At 32.7% G+C, this 14,763-nt stretch overlaps 1 protein-coding gene across 2 annotated transcripts; it reads left to right on the top strand.

The window, feature by feature from the left end:
* Positions 1-2,983: 2,983 nt before the first annotated feature.
* On the top strand, positions 2,984-7,220 carry LOC100804402 (beta-1,3-galactosyltransferase 7). Of its 2 annotated transcripts, none has more exons than XM_006596246.4 (11): positions 2,984-3,214; positions 3,436-3,532; positions 3,643-3,698; positions 3,806-4,023; positions 4,121-4,184; positions 5,519-5,591; positions 5,675-5,795; positions 5,932-6,019; positions 6,116-6,241; positions 6,583-6,692; positions 6,784-7,220. In XM_006596246.4, the coding sequence occupies exons 1-11, from the start codon at positions 3,123-3,125 to the stop codon at positions 6,930-6,932; spliced, it is 1,194 nt and encodes a 397-aa protein (XP_006596309.1). In that variant the 5' UTR covers positions 2,984-3,122; the 3' UTR covers positions 6,933-7,220. The 2 variants fall into 2 exon arrangements, with proteins under 2 accessions (XP_006596309.1, XP_025981350.1); XM_026125565.2 differs by having other exon boundaries at positions 3,051-3,214; positions 3,797-4,023.
* The last annotated feature ends 7,543 nt before the right edge of the window (positions 7,221-14,763 follow it).

The raw sequence follows: 14,763 nt of genomic DNA, 5'->3' as shown, positions 1-14,763 counted from the left end.
CTAGTTCTCTGCTGTTGTTTTGCTTTTTCTTTCCTCTGTTTTTAACAGTTTGTAACAAACTGCAGCTTTTTGGTAATTATAATTATGTTTCTTCTATTCTTAAGATTATTTTGAGAATAATTTAATCCCACATGCAGAACACCAGCCACCCGAGGATAGAGAATTTGCATATAAAAAAATTATCATTTGCTTATATTTAATAAGTTAGTTTTATAAAATAGGTCAAACTTGTTTATATAAAGTCCCATATGACTTATTCTCATCCCTATTGTTAATATTGTTTTTAATTCAATGAAATTGTTTGTTGATAAAATAAATTCAGTAGTGGTTACATACAAGAGATATGTTTGTCATCAACTTATGTTTCTACTAATTGTAATTAGGATGGCAGATAAGATTTATCAAGCATTACAATGGTAAATTCTTTTTATTGGTCGTTAAACTTCTCAATCAATCCAATAGATTTTTTCTTCCAAATGAAGAACCATTGTAGCACTTTTGGTCCTCATGCCTTTAGCCTATGTACAATGTTACTTTCCTTAATTGTATTTGCTCGCATTTTATTCTTATAGTTTGCTAATTATTCAAATTAAGTCTCTTATCCCAAAATTGCATCCAATAATTAACAAAAATGTAACATATGAATTTGTATACACAAAGTACAAAGATTTTAGGTCATACATGCATTCAATTGTGAAAATGATTGATATAATATTTTATATATAAATATATATTTATTCTTATATATATTTATGCAGACAATTTTTGTATATCACTAAAGTTAATAAAATCATCACAAATTATTGTTTTTTTTAGTGATTTCAAGCCACTGTAAATTAACTCTAAGAAACAATTTCAATTATAAACATTACAGAAGATCAATGATCTAATTATAATTTTTTAGTTTAAAAATTTAATCAAAAAATACGAAAAATCCAGGGACATACTATTACTAATACTATATTAAATCTTTAATTAAAAATGTTTTCAAAACATACTTTTTTAGTAATTTCCGGCCACTATAAATTAACTCTAAGTATCATATTATAAAAGTTACAGACGATTGCCTCAAAAAAGAGTTTTTTTACAGAAGATAATGATCTAATTATATTTTTTTAGTTTAAAAATTCAATTTAAAATTTACGAAAAATTCAGGGACATAATATATTTTTTTCTTGCTGTAAAAAAAAATGTTTAAGCAATTGGACATTTACTTGCTTCCGTGTAGCGATTGGACATTTACTTCCCTGATTCGCAGGGTCTTTATTTGGTCACAATACAGGCTTAGAGCCTTCCCACAAAGTCTACACAAATTCCAAAATTCACTAATGAAAGGGAATAAATTACACATGTCTTTCTCGTGTTTAAGGAAATTAGATATATATTTTTTTTAAAACTTAAATGTTCTTAGGAGAAGATTTCTCTTAAAGTTTAAGAAATTTAACATATTTTTCTTTTGTTTTTAAAATCTACCTAAGTTGCTTAAATATCATTTAAGTATTTAATACCAACAAGTAATGCATGTCAACAATTTTAATTAAAAAAATCAAAATATATTTTTCATTTTCTATAAAAATATTCAAAATTTGTTATTATAATTTTTTTTGTCTATTTTTTCTCCTTGTAAAATTTAAATATTTTAAGTTTGACTCATGTGTATGCTATTGTAGACAATGTTATGTTTTTTTAACTAACATATTGATAGGTTTGGATATAAGTTTAATTAATTTAAAATTATTTTTGAAAAAAAAATAATTTTATGAAAATGAAAAATAATTTTTTTATAGTGAAAGATTTCGAACATTTTTATATTTATAAAAAAGAAAAATATATTTTAACATTTTTAATCAAAATTATTAATACACATAATTTATTATTGAAAAATGTTTAAATGATATTGAAAAGGTTTATGTAGATTTTAAGATAAGAAATATATGTATAATTTTTTTAACTCCTAAGAGATACATGTGTAGCTTTAAAAAAAAAAACATAAATATACATGTAATTTCTTTAAATATAATGAAACACATGTAATTTAATCGTTTAAATAATGTGTAACTAATTAAATTGCTACTCCCTCTCCCCCATATCTTAATTAAAAATTGTCAAAAAATTCATTGTTAACACGTTTTTTTCTTCTTCACAAAGCCATGAACAAATCCTTATTCATTTCTCTGTACTTGGCTTATAAAAATTGCATATGAAAACAAAGATTAGTGCAGCCAAAACACCCTTATAATAAGTTATACCTCTTTCACAACCTAATTTAAGTGGAGACGCAATATAAATTGAAGTTAAAATAAGTGAATGAATATGGAGCTTTTGTTCCATAACGAACTTCTTTTGCTTCAACTGACAAAGTTCCTTCCATCTACGACTACGAGGAGCACTGAAGGCGTGATTGGCGAGAAAAGAGACGCCATTTCTTACGAGTCCAAGTTGCATGTCAACTTTGCCTAACAATCTCAACGACTCGTCTATGTCTCTCAATTTCACAAAATACGTACATGATTAAGACTTAAGATATTATTATTACACCGTCTTAATTTTTAAAAATGTTTCTAATTATACAAACTAATTTAAGAAAAATAAATAAATAAATATTACGTAAGATAATAATAAATAAAGAGTTAAAAGTTATATTATGTTTAAATGTGAGTAAGAATCTATTTAACAAAATATTATTTGTATTTTATTTTTTTAAGTAAAATTTTCTTAAATTAGTAGTCATTATCAACTATGAATAAGATTAGTCTATGATGAAGTAGATTAAAAATACTTGTTATTTAAATTAAAACAAAATAAAAAAAATTAATATTACCCGTCAATAAAAAATTGTCATATATAATAATTTTTTAATTTTTATTATAACTATTTTTTAAGATACTATCACTGTATATAAATTAAATTCTAAATAAACTAACTAACTTACTTTTGTGTGTGAAGAGCACTATTATTTGTTCATAAAGTATTACCATTCTGCAACATTCAAATTTCAAATAGTCTACTAATGTGATTCTAATATAAATATCCACAAAACCACTCTGTTATCATTATTACAACAACAAAAAAGTGTTGTAAGTCGTAATAATCATAGACAGGCACAGACACAGAGGGCCAATATGAAGACTCGTACCTCTAAGAAGATCTCTGCAAAATGGGTTCCAATTTTCTCTGTATCTTCCTTCCTTATTGGAATGCTCATAACAACCAGGTCTCTCTATCTTAATCTCTTAACATTTTCTCTTTACTCTTTTTCTTATATGATTCATCTCAGTTCTGGATTCGTGTTCTGTGTACTTTCCTTTTTTAGTTTTGTATGAAACTGAACTTTGAAACTTGGGTCTGTGTGTTCACTTTGTTGGTCCAAGTTCAAATTCTTATGGCTTGTGGTTGTGTTGATTTCTGAACAACAACATCGTTGTTACTTTTCAGGATGTGGGAACCACCAGAATCTAACGGGGTGTTACTGTCAAATCACCGACATGAGCAAGAACTACAAGTGGTGTCAGGGGATTGTGCTACTAAAAAGGTATGTTTTATTCATAGTGAATTTTTTCAGTTCCATTTTCACTTTTTTTTTTAAATTATGTTCTTTGATTTTGAAATCTATGTGGGTGTTTTTGAATGTGTCACATGCAGCCTGTGCAGGATGAGGATGTAATGAGTAAAGTGTACAAAACCCATGAAGCCATTCAGTGAGTGCTAAGAGGAACATGTTCCTTTTTGGTTAGATTAGCTTGCATGTTGCAATTGAAGTGTTTGGTGAATGATTGGTGTTTGCTTTTCTTTGGAGGGGTGTCAGATCTCTAGACAAGCAAGTTTCCATGCTTCAGATGGAGCTGGCAGCAGCAAGGAGTACACGAGAACCCGAGATCTCGGATGGTTCGAATAACACCTTGGCCTCGGGGGTAACCACTGAAGGCCCACCAAGGAAGAAGGTGTTTGTAGTGATTGGCATAAACACTGCCTTCAGTAGCAGGAAGCGGCGTGATTCGGTTAGAGAGACTTGGATGCCTCAAGGTATCATGTGTTTCTGATAGAAACTGTTTTAATCTAATCTAAATGGTGATGGACTAAATTCTAACAAGCTGTAATTTTGGCTCCTCTTCTTGATCAGGTGAACAGCTTCTTCAATTGGAACGCGAGAAGGGAATTGTCATCAGATTCATGATTGGTCACAGGTACTTTCTTGTATGATTTTGATTATGTTAGTACATGAAATTATCATCAAAATAAATTATGGGGTAAATCAGGAGAGTGTTATAATAATGCCTTAAGTGACTAATGAATTTATTGCTTTATCCATAATAATTCCATACAATGTGAAGCCATTTGAAGTTTCTTTTGTTCTGTGAAACACATTTTTTACTATTTTTGTTATGATAACACAAAAAGATAGTTACTGTTTGATCTAACAAATTTATCTCTATTACACTCTTATATGACTGCTAGATCATAAAGTGAGCAACCAACTTGGCTACATAGATCTTCATTTTTAATCCTTTCCTTGAAAAACAATTATTGGTGACACAGTTACAAATTGCAGCAGAATTCCTCTGTAATCCTTTAATTTTCTTTATAAGTCAATCACTCAATCTAATGTTGAGATGAAATGGTGTACCTGTATTCCATTATTGTAAATGATGAAACTCATCAAAGATTCTTGACAGCATATCTGTTTGAAGATATCCCTTCCTATGAAGTTTGATTGCATATTCTTAATGCTTATGTTCTCTTTGAATATTAACATTCAGTAATGTTAGGGATCATGATTTCAAAATCTCGTCTTTATTGGAAATCATTTGACAAAAGTAAGCTAGAATTCTCTGTAGCACTATAATTTTCACGTAAGTCCTCCTAGGAGTTGACCTTGTTGACCGTGGAGTACAAGGAACATAGTTTGTGTACATAATGGGTTTAGGGTGTGATGGTCCAATTCTTGGTATTAATGATCCATGCTCTAAGTAAGAAGAATCCAGCTTTCCATTTTTTGCTCCTCATCATCTCAGTAACTTGAATCTGAATCACTCGTTTCATCAATTTTGTACTTAGAATATAATGTCCAAAGTTTGGACTTGGAAATCTTAGAAGTTAAAAGCATCTTCACAATACAACACACGTTGTGATATGGTTGGGCTTGTGAGGTCTCAATTGTTAATAAATTCATGGAGAAACAAATTTCTTCTCGCTTAATTTAGATATTTCTAAAGGCAGAAGGATTGTAATTAGAAATTCAATTTCTTAGCCTTCAATTATAAACCACCTTTGTGATGTGGCTCTGTGCTGGCAGCAGAAGGGGCTATTGTTACCTTTGCCAAGAAAAAAATGAAAATAAATGCAGAATAGTAAATTCTGACCATAGGGATGTTCTGATTCTTTTCTCCAAATCATCATTCTTAAGAACCCAACACAACATGTCTTATTATTACACTAATTGAAAATAGATATGTTTAAATGGGATGCATAGTTACTCTTAATGGAACTGACATGAATGATATTGCCGTGGTTGTCCCAGTGCAACTTCTAACAGCATTCTAGATCGAGCTATTGATTCAGAAGAAGCCCAGCACAAAGACTTCCTTCGCCTGGTAACACATATAATTAGAACTGTTTAATCAAGATAAATTCAGATAATCTAGCAGGATTACAATGTTGTTCATTTATTTTCAAGGAACACGCTGAAGGGTATCATGAATTGTCTGCAAAGACAAAAACATTCTTTTCTACAGCAGTTGCAAAATGGGATGCTGAGTTCTATGTCAAAGTGGATGATGATGTCCATGTTAATTTAGGTATGTGCTGTCTCAATATTCTTAACATTTTTGTTGTGTTTCTGTGCCATTGTTTCCTTCACCAGTTTCCTCCTTTACATTCCCCTCACAAGTAAGGTTTGTTTTGTTCTAACAAGTAACAACTACTGCCATGTAGGTGTACTTGCAACAACCCTTGCTCGTCATCGTTCCAAACCAAGGGTCTATGTTGGATGTATGAAATCTGGACCTGTTCTTTCTCGAAAGTAATTCCACTGGACTTGTATTTTTGAATGAGCCCAATCCCTTTCAATGTTCTTCGTTGTGGCTTTGTAGTTATCTGATTTTGTTTCTTATTGTAGGGATGTTAAATATCATGAACCTGAGTTTTGGAAGTTTGGAGAAGAGGGGAACAAATATTTCCGACATGCAACTGGGCAGATATATGCAATCTCTAAGGATCTAGCCACCTACATTTCCATTAACCAGTATGGATACAGTTTTCCATGCACTACTAAGTCATCTATAATTGAGACCAGAGGAGCTAATCTTGACCATACAACTATATTGCATGAATAGATTTAAGTAAAACAATTTGGATCATTTATATATAATCATATATGATCAAGATTAATTCTTGCGCACTCACTAGAATGACGCTTATATACAAAGAAACATTTTTTAATGTGAAATTAAATGCCATCCTAGACTTTATAGTGCCGCCATTTAAAAAAGTAGAATAGAAATTTTTACAGTTAAGTTAAAAGTGTTTTCTATTCTAGCTCATGGATCAGTCCAAGTTTAATGGGGATCCTAATTGTGATTGCAGGCCAATTTTGCACAAATATGCCAATGAAGATGTGTCACTTGGTGCATGGTTCATAGGTCTGGAAGTTGAACATATAGATGACCGCAGTATGTGCTGTGGGACTCCTCCAGGTATGGATTCTGAAAAGTGAAAATTCTGAAAAGTTCATGTATTTTGGTGTCTTCCCATGAAACATTATACCTAACCAACATGTTTGTGTAGATTGTGAGTGGAAGGCACAAGCAGGTAACATATGTGTTGCATCCTTTGACTGGAGCTGTAGTGGAATCTGCAAGTCGGTAGAGAAGATCAAATATGTGCACTCAAAGTGTGGTGAAGGGGATGGAGCTGTTTGGAGTGCCTTAGTTTAGGTTTGATGGGTTCAACAGAAAGCCAACTAACTAATTCACGTGTTGGTATGCATACCTCCCAGCTTTTTGTTTTTGGGTGTGGGAGGATATGATGATATATTTTTGGTTCAACTATAGTCTATACTTGGTATTATGTGACATAGACCTCTCTTGTTACATGTATCTCTTTATATTTTTGTTCCTTTGACCCACCCTTTTGCACAATGCCTTTGGAGGTAGTTGTGCGGGGTCAATTTTCAGTGTAGCTTACTAAAGAGCAATGAAGTGATAGTGTTGTTGATTCGTTCAGTGATAATATGAATTATGAAATCACTTTATTTTTTTCGATGATACGATATTACAAATTTCAAAATTAGTAATTGTTGGTTCTTCTATATAAATTCTGCTTCACTTAGAACCTGCACAAGATCAAAAAGAAGAAAAAAAACAAAAACACAGCAAACAAACACTGCAGAGCAAGAATCCAAAGATTTACGTGGTTTGGCAATGTGCTTACATCCACGGGAAAGTGCAGCTCCTCATCATCACATTGATCATGAAATTATAAGTTCAATACAAGCAGCAACTAGCTTTGATCTCTCTTGGTTTCTCTTGTTCAAAACCTCTCTCAATCACCTAGCTCTCTTTCTCTATTGAACTCTCTATTTTTCTGTTGTTTTTTTCAGCTTCTCTGTTTTCAGCCTCTTAAAACCACACCCCTACATTACATGATCAAGAATATATATATACACACTAGCTATGCTTTGGTGCCAAAACCACTCCAGTTATCATAACTGAATTTAGTTATGACAGCACCTCTTAAAGCCTTCTCACTTGTGTCAATTGTGATTTTGAGTCACACACCACAAATCTCCACCTTGACTCCAAATCAGCAAGTGTCTACCTTGTGATTCAGGGCTGCACTCCTACCAATTTGCTTTAGGCATCTTCGAAATTGATCAAGTCCAGGCAGTGCTTGAACTTGACACTAGAGAAGGACTTTGTGAACATATCAGTCGGGTTTTCTTCTGTTGAAACTTTCTCCACCTTCACCTTCTCAGATTCAATTACATCTCTGATGAAGTGTAGTTTCACATCTATGTGCTTTGTCCTCTCATGGTACATTTGGTGATTTGCTAAGTGAATGGCACTTTGACTGTCACAATGAATTGTGACACAAGCTTGTGTTATTCCAAGTTCATTAATCATACCTTTAAGCCAGATTGCTTCCTTCACTCCTTCAGCTAGGGCCATGTATTCTGCTTTAGTTGTTGAAAGAGCAACAACTGATTGTTGATTTGCTTTCCAACTGATTGTTGTACCAAACAAAGTAAACACATACCCTGTTAAGGATTTCCTTGTGTCTACATTTCCTGCAAAATCTGCATCTACATAGCCTGTGATTGCTGCCTCATGTGCTGTCTTCTTGTACCTTAATCCAGCTTTCAAAGATCCATTTAGATACCTTAGTGGCCACTTCACAGCTTCCCAGTGTGCGCTGCCAGGATCTCCCATGAATCTGCTTATAATACTTACAGCATGAGCCAAGTCAGGTCTGCTGCAAACCATTCCATACATTATGCTTCCAATATCATTGGCATAGGGTGTTTGATCCATTTTAGACCTTTCTTCAGCTGTTTCTGGTGCTTGAATGACAGATAGCTTTGTATGATGACCAAGTGGTGTGCTAACAGGTTTGCTTAGATGTATCCTAAACCTTTCCACCACTTTCTTGAGGTAATTGCTTTGGGATAGGAATAGTTCACCCTTTGCTCTATCCCTATGAATATCAATCCCGAGTATTCTTCTAACTGACTCTAGATCTTTCATTTCAAATTCTGTGTTCAAGTTTTCTTTGAGTTTTCTAATCTCTTCCTTATCAGCACTTGCTATGAGGATGTCATCCACATACAAGAGAAGGTAAAGAACACATACTTTCCCATTTTTCAGGATATATACACAGTTGTCCTATTTGTTTCTAATGAAGCCATATCTGATCAAGAACTCATCAAATTCCAGGTACCACATTCGAGGGCTTTGCTTCAGTCCATACAAAGACTTTTTCAGCAGGCACACCTTGTTCTCCCCTTCTTTAAAACCTTCAGGCTGGTTCATGTAAATGGTTTCCTTTAGATTTCCATGGAGAAAAGCTGTTTTAACATCCAGTTGTTCAAGTTCCAAATCATATTGATTTACCAAACCAAGTATGATTCTAATTGAGCAATGCTTCACAACTGGTGAAAAAATCTCATTGTAATCAATTCCTTCAACCCGTGTAAAGCCTTTTGCTACCAATCTTGCCTTGAACCTAGGCCTTTCTACTCCTGGAATGCCTTCTTTCTTCTTGAAAATCCATTTACATCCAACAGCCTTCTGCTTCTTGGGTTGATCCACAAGTATCCAGGTCTTGTTCTTTCTCAAAGATTCCATTTCTTCACTTATTGCCTGAAGCCACAGTTGGCTGTCTTCACTTTCAATTGTTTCCCTCCAGGTCTTTGGTTCTGAATTTTGAATCTCCTCAGCAACACTCAAGGCATAGCAAATAATATCAGCATGACCATACCTCTTTGGAGGCTTTATCACCCTTTTTTCTCTATCTCTAGTCAATTGATAATTGGACAAGTCATGCTGAGTAGCCAGCTCTTCATTATCTCCAACTTCTGCTTGATCAAAGTGATCAATCACATTTCCGCTGTCATGATCTGAAATCTCAGAATGCTCCACCTCAAAATTGGTATTCTCACTACTTGAGCTGTTATTCTTCTGTTCCTTACTTAGCATTGCCATTTTGCTCTCATCAAAGGTCACATCCCTGCTGATAATGCATCTTGTCTCACCCAGTTCCAATTTCCACAGCTTGTACCCTTTAACTCCTTCAGGATAGCCAATGAAAACACACTTTACAGCCCTTGCATCCAGCTTTCCTTGTTTAACATGAGCAAGGGCCACTGATCCAAACACCTTTAATCCTGAATAATCAGGTGGTTCACCACTCCAAGCTTCCATTGGTGTCTTGAAATCTAAGGCTGATGATAGACATCTATTAATCAAATATGCTATTGTATTTGCAACTTCTCCCCAAAAGGTCTTTGGCAGTCCTGCACTTAGAAGCATGCACCTCACTCTTTCCAAAATGGTCCTATTCATTCTTTCTGCCAAACCATTCTGCTGTGGAGTGTGAGGGACTGTTTTATGCCTTTTGATGCCTATTTTCCTGCAAAACTCATTGAACTGCTCTGAAACAAACTCCAGGCCATTGTCAGTTCTTAAAACTTTTAATTTTGTACCAAGTTGATTTCCAACAAAAGTATGCCATTCTCTGAATTTTTGAAAAGCTTCTGACTTATTTTTCAAAACATATAGCCATACTCTTCTTGAGAAATCATCTATGATGGTGAGAAAGTATGAGCTTCCACCATGAGTTTTCACTCTAGATGGTCCCCATAAATCTGAATGCACATACTCAAAAGGCCTAGATGAAACATGAATACCCGTGCCAAAGCTTATTCTGTGCGATTTATCAAGAACACAATGATCACAAAATTCAAGTTTATCTAGTTTATCACCACCTAAAAAATTTTGTTTCTCAAGTTCATGTAATCCTCTTTCACTAACATGACCTAATCTCAAATGCCAAAGTTTTGTTTTATCAATCAATGTATTACTAGCTACCGATGCATGTCCAACAATGGTGGAACCTTCAAGAATAAACAAGCCATTACTTTTATTCTTGTTACCCTTAGCTATGATTAAAGATCCATTTGAAATCTTAAGAACACCATTTAAAATTCTAGTTGAATATCCTAGATCATCAAACATGTTTATGGAAATAAGATTTCTTTTGAGTTCTAGAATGTACCTTACATTTTTCAGTAGATACTCTCTATTATCAAACATCTTCAATCTCACAGTTCCAATGCCTTGTACCTTGTAGGGGTAGTTGTCTCCTAGCAGTACAGCTCCTGCTGGTTTCAGTTCAAAGGTTTCAAAATAGTCCTTTCTCGGGCTGCTGTTATATGAGCATCCAGATTCCATAATCCATTCTGTTTGTGTTTTGGTATTAGAAGCTACTAAAACACCTGCACTTTCATAACCTTCAGAGGCTTCAACTATATCAGAAGAGTCCAAAGATCCTTTCTTGATCTTGTCTGGGCAGTCTTTCTTGAAATGACCAGTTTTGTGACAATTAAAGCATTTGAACTTTGTTTTTTGGCCATTCTTTGAATCCCTTGACCTTGATCTGGACTTCTTTCCTCTTGTTCCCTTCTTTTCACTCCTTCCCCTTGAAATATTCAGGCTTTCACCATTATCCTCAAATTTGGAGGCTTGTTGTTTTTGCATCTCCTTGGTCCTTATTGAGGTCTGGACTTCTTCTAGGGTAATGTCTTGATCTTTGCCATAAAGAATTGCATCCTTGAAATATTCAAAGGATTTTGGTAAGGAATTCAGAAGCAAGAGAGTTTTATCCTCCTCTTCAAGCTTTACTTCAATATTTTCCAAATCATCAAGAATCTTATTGAAATCAACCAATTGTTTAGTGGCTGTTTTTGACTCTGTCATCTTGAAGGTGTACAGTTGTTGCTTCAAGCATAGCCGATTTGCAAGGGACTTTGTCATATACAATGACTCCAGTTTCAGCCACATTGAGGCTACTGTCTTTTCTCTTGCAACTTCTCTTAAAGCTTTATCTCCAAGGCATAGAATGATTGCACTTCTGGCTTTAGCAATCATCTTTGATTTCTCCTTTGAGCTTAGAGATTCAGACATCCTTTCTTCTCCTTTAAGAGCTTCTGCACAGCCATGTTGAATCAAGATTGCTTCCATCTTGATTCTCCATAACCCAAAGTCATTTTCTCTTGAAAACTTCTCAATATCGTACTTTGTTGTTCCCATCTTTCTTGATCTTGATTTTTTTCCCCACAGACGGCGCCACTTGTTGGTTCTTCTATATAAATTCTGCTTCACTTAAAACCTGCACAAGATCAAAAAGAAGAAAAAAAAACAAAAACACAGCAAACAAACACTACAGAGCAAGAACCCAAAGATTTATGTGGTTCGACAATGTGCCTACATCCACGGGAAAGTACAGCTCCTCATCATCACATTGATCATGAAATTATAAGTTCAATACAAGCAGCAACTAGCTTTGATATCTCTTGTTTCTCTTGTTCAAAACCTCTCTCAATCACCTAGCTCTCTTTCTCTATTGAACTCTCTATTTTTTTGCAGTTTTTTTTTCAGCTTCTCTGTTTTCAGTCTCTTAAAACCACACCCCTACATTACATGATCAAGAATATATATATATACACACTAGCTATGCTTTGGTGCCAAAACCAATTCAGTTATCATAACTGAATTTAATTATGACAACATCTCTTAAAGTCTTCTCACTTGTGTCAATTGTGATTTTGAGTCACACACCACAGTAATATTTAAATTAATTTAATTACCTGAGTTATTTAAAAATAATTAAATAAGTTTCTGTATTTAAAAATAATTGATTCCTTAGAATTATAAATCAATTTGTAATTGGATTTCTTAATCAAGGTTCCATAGCTATAAAAAAGAAGAAGCAAGGCTCCATTAAAGTAGGTGGAATATTTTCTAAACCATTATAAGTAGCAAAACTCGAGTGTAGATCCTCTTAAGTAATTTTGGTAAAGTAATCAAATTATTCGTTAGTTAAACACTTGAGTTATTAACCTGACCACACTATATTCCTTTTTCATACACACCTACATTTATCCCATTTCATTTACTTTATTATTTTTTTTCCTCATTTCATAGACGGCATTAACCTTTTTATTGCATTTTTTTTCAAGAACATGGCATCAAGATCTGCAACCGTTCTGCCCTGCACACGTGACTACCGTTCAAATAATATTATTCATGTGTTTTTTTATACAAAATTTACACATTTTTATCACTTACAAATTTTATTCTTTTATTATTTATATGTCTTACATTGTAGATTTTTTCGATATTTTTTAAATAGAGTAATATTATTTATTAAACAATTGTTACAATAATTTAGACACATTTTTTTCATTAAATTATTTGTGGTGATTGTGCTATTGTATATTTCTTTTTCTTTTTGCATCTCGATCAGTAAAATTTTGGCCCCAAACTAAAAAAATGGATGAAATTACAAAAGCGTAGAAATAAATTACGGAAATTTAACTCAGTTAATTCGGTATAATGCATGAGTTATTATAAAATTCTTGACAATATTTTAATTTCCGTTGATAAAAAAAATAAAAGAAAACCAGGGATAAAGATTCCTTCTTCATTTTCTATCATTGAATGTGAAATGCTCCAAAAGGTAAGTAGGAAAAGAGGAAAAAATAATAAGGTAAATGTAATGAAATAAGTGTAGGTGTATATGAAAAATGAATATAGTATGGTCAGATCTATGATTTAAGTGTTACACAAATCAATCGTTTAATTACTATATCATTTTACTTTAGAGGATTAGCACTCAAAATAAAAGTAAACTTATGTTTTCCAATTTTTAAAATGGCTATATACGAGGGATTTGCTATCCAATTCTCTTTTTATCACACAAATTTGCAATATGACATTTTTTCCTAAAAAATTTAAGGTATTTTTAAAATAAAATTATAAATTTTACAATTTACTAGTTAGTCATGTTAACTCTTGGCGTTTATAAATATATGATTTAATCCCTATACATGTCGTTGATTCTCAATTTCGTCCTTATACACGAAAACTTATTAAATTAGTCTTATACGTATAAATATTACTAGTTTTAGGCCTTACCATCATGACACCGTCTCTAACGATCCTACATGGACGTTAATTAACCCCCTTATGCATTTCAACATGTGTTGAGACCAAATTAAAAAAGAGCTACACTTAAGAAGATTAAATTAAGAATGTATAAGAGGATTAACAATCAACATAGGAACGTTAGAGACAACATGTAATGCCTGGAATCAAATTAACTGATAGCGTTTGAAAGTATAAGGATCAGTTTACTAAGTTTTTATTCAGTACACCTATAAGGACTAAATTGTGTGTTTAACCTTTATAAATCTGAGTTTCTACTATTAAATGATAACATCTTTAAAAAATGTATATTATTTTTTATCAAGTTTCCAATTTTTATTTTATTTTTATATATTTAACTCCTCTTAAATACTATTTCTTAAACTTTTATAAATTTAAACTTAAATTTTAATTTGGATACGGGATAACAAAGTGAAAAGATTTATTTAAAAAGATAAAAAAAGAAGTAAAATCAGATGTCCATTTACTTACCATTATCCGGATTTTTCGACTATGGTAGTGTAGTTATGATATATTATCTGATTATCCATCTCTTTTACATACTCTAATTATTTTAGAATTACTTTTCAACAAATTTATCCAAATTAAAAATTGTTTCCAATTATAATTAAATACAACAACAAAAAATTATATATAAATTATTGAAAAAAAATAATTTTTAAAGTTATCCTAAAAATACCCAATAGTTTTGTAATCCAATACTATCTCTTTTTTAATTACTTTGATAGTCTGATTAATAGTTAACTCTGTGAAATTGTTAATCACGAGGAAAGTAAAGAAAAAATTAACCACAGTAAAAACTGAAACTAATGCCCACCGGAGACTATGCCCATGGCACGATAAAAAAACTGCCCGTGGCACGAAGGACACCTATCCCAAATGCGCGGTAAAAACTACATGGTCTTTAACGCATTCTAGGATGAAGTCGGCAAGTTCCGGCATCACCGGTAGGGTAAAAAAATTTACCGTTAGATTTATTAATTAAAATTTTGACGATTGTGATTGTTCCTGTTTACAAATTTACACCTTCACCCCAATATAT

Source organism: Glycine max, chromosome 14 (assembly GCF_000004515.6).
Source record: "Glycine max cultivar Williams 82 chromosome 14, Glycine_max_v4.0, whole genome shotgun sequence".
NCBI classification, from domain to species: Eukaryota; Viridiplantae; Streptophyta; class Magnoliopsida; order Fabales; family Fabaceae; genus Glycine; species Glycine max.
Note: the sequence above shows the minus strand (reverse complement) of the source record. Positions and strands in the feature narration are given on the sequence as shown.

What these genes read in the sequence shown, in the direction of transcription:
- LOC100804402 (XM_026125565.2), top strand. Translation starts at nt 3,123, where the DNA reads ATGAAGACTCGTACCTCTAAGAAGATCTCTGCAAAATGGGTTCCAATT. An exon ending in TGATGTCCATGTTAATTTAG is followed by an intron (nt 5,796 to 5,931) that starts GTATGTGCTGTC and finishes ACTGCCATGTAG; the next exon opens with GTGTACTTGCAACAACCCTT. An exon ending in ACCTACATTTCCATTAACCA is followed by an intron (nt 6,242 to 6,582) that starts GTATGGATACAG and finishes TTGTGATTGCAG; the next exon opens with GCCAATTTTGCACAAATATG.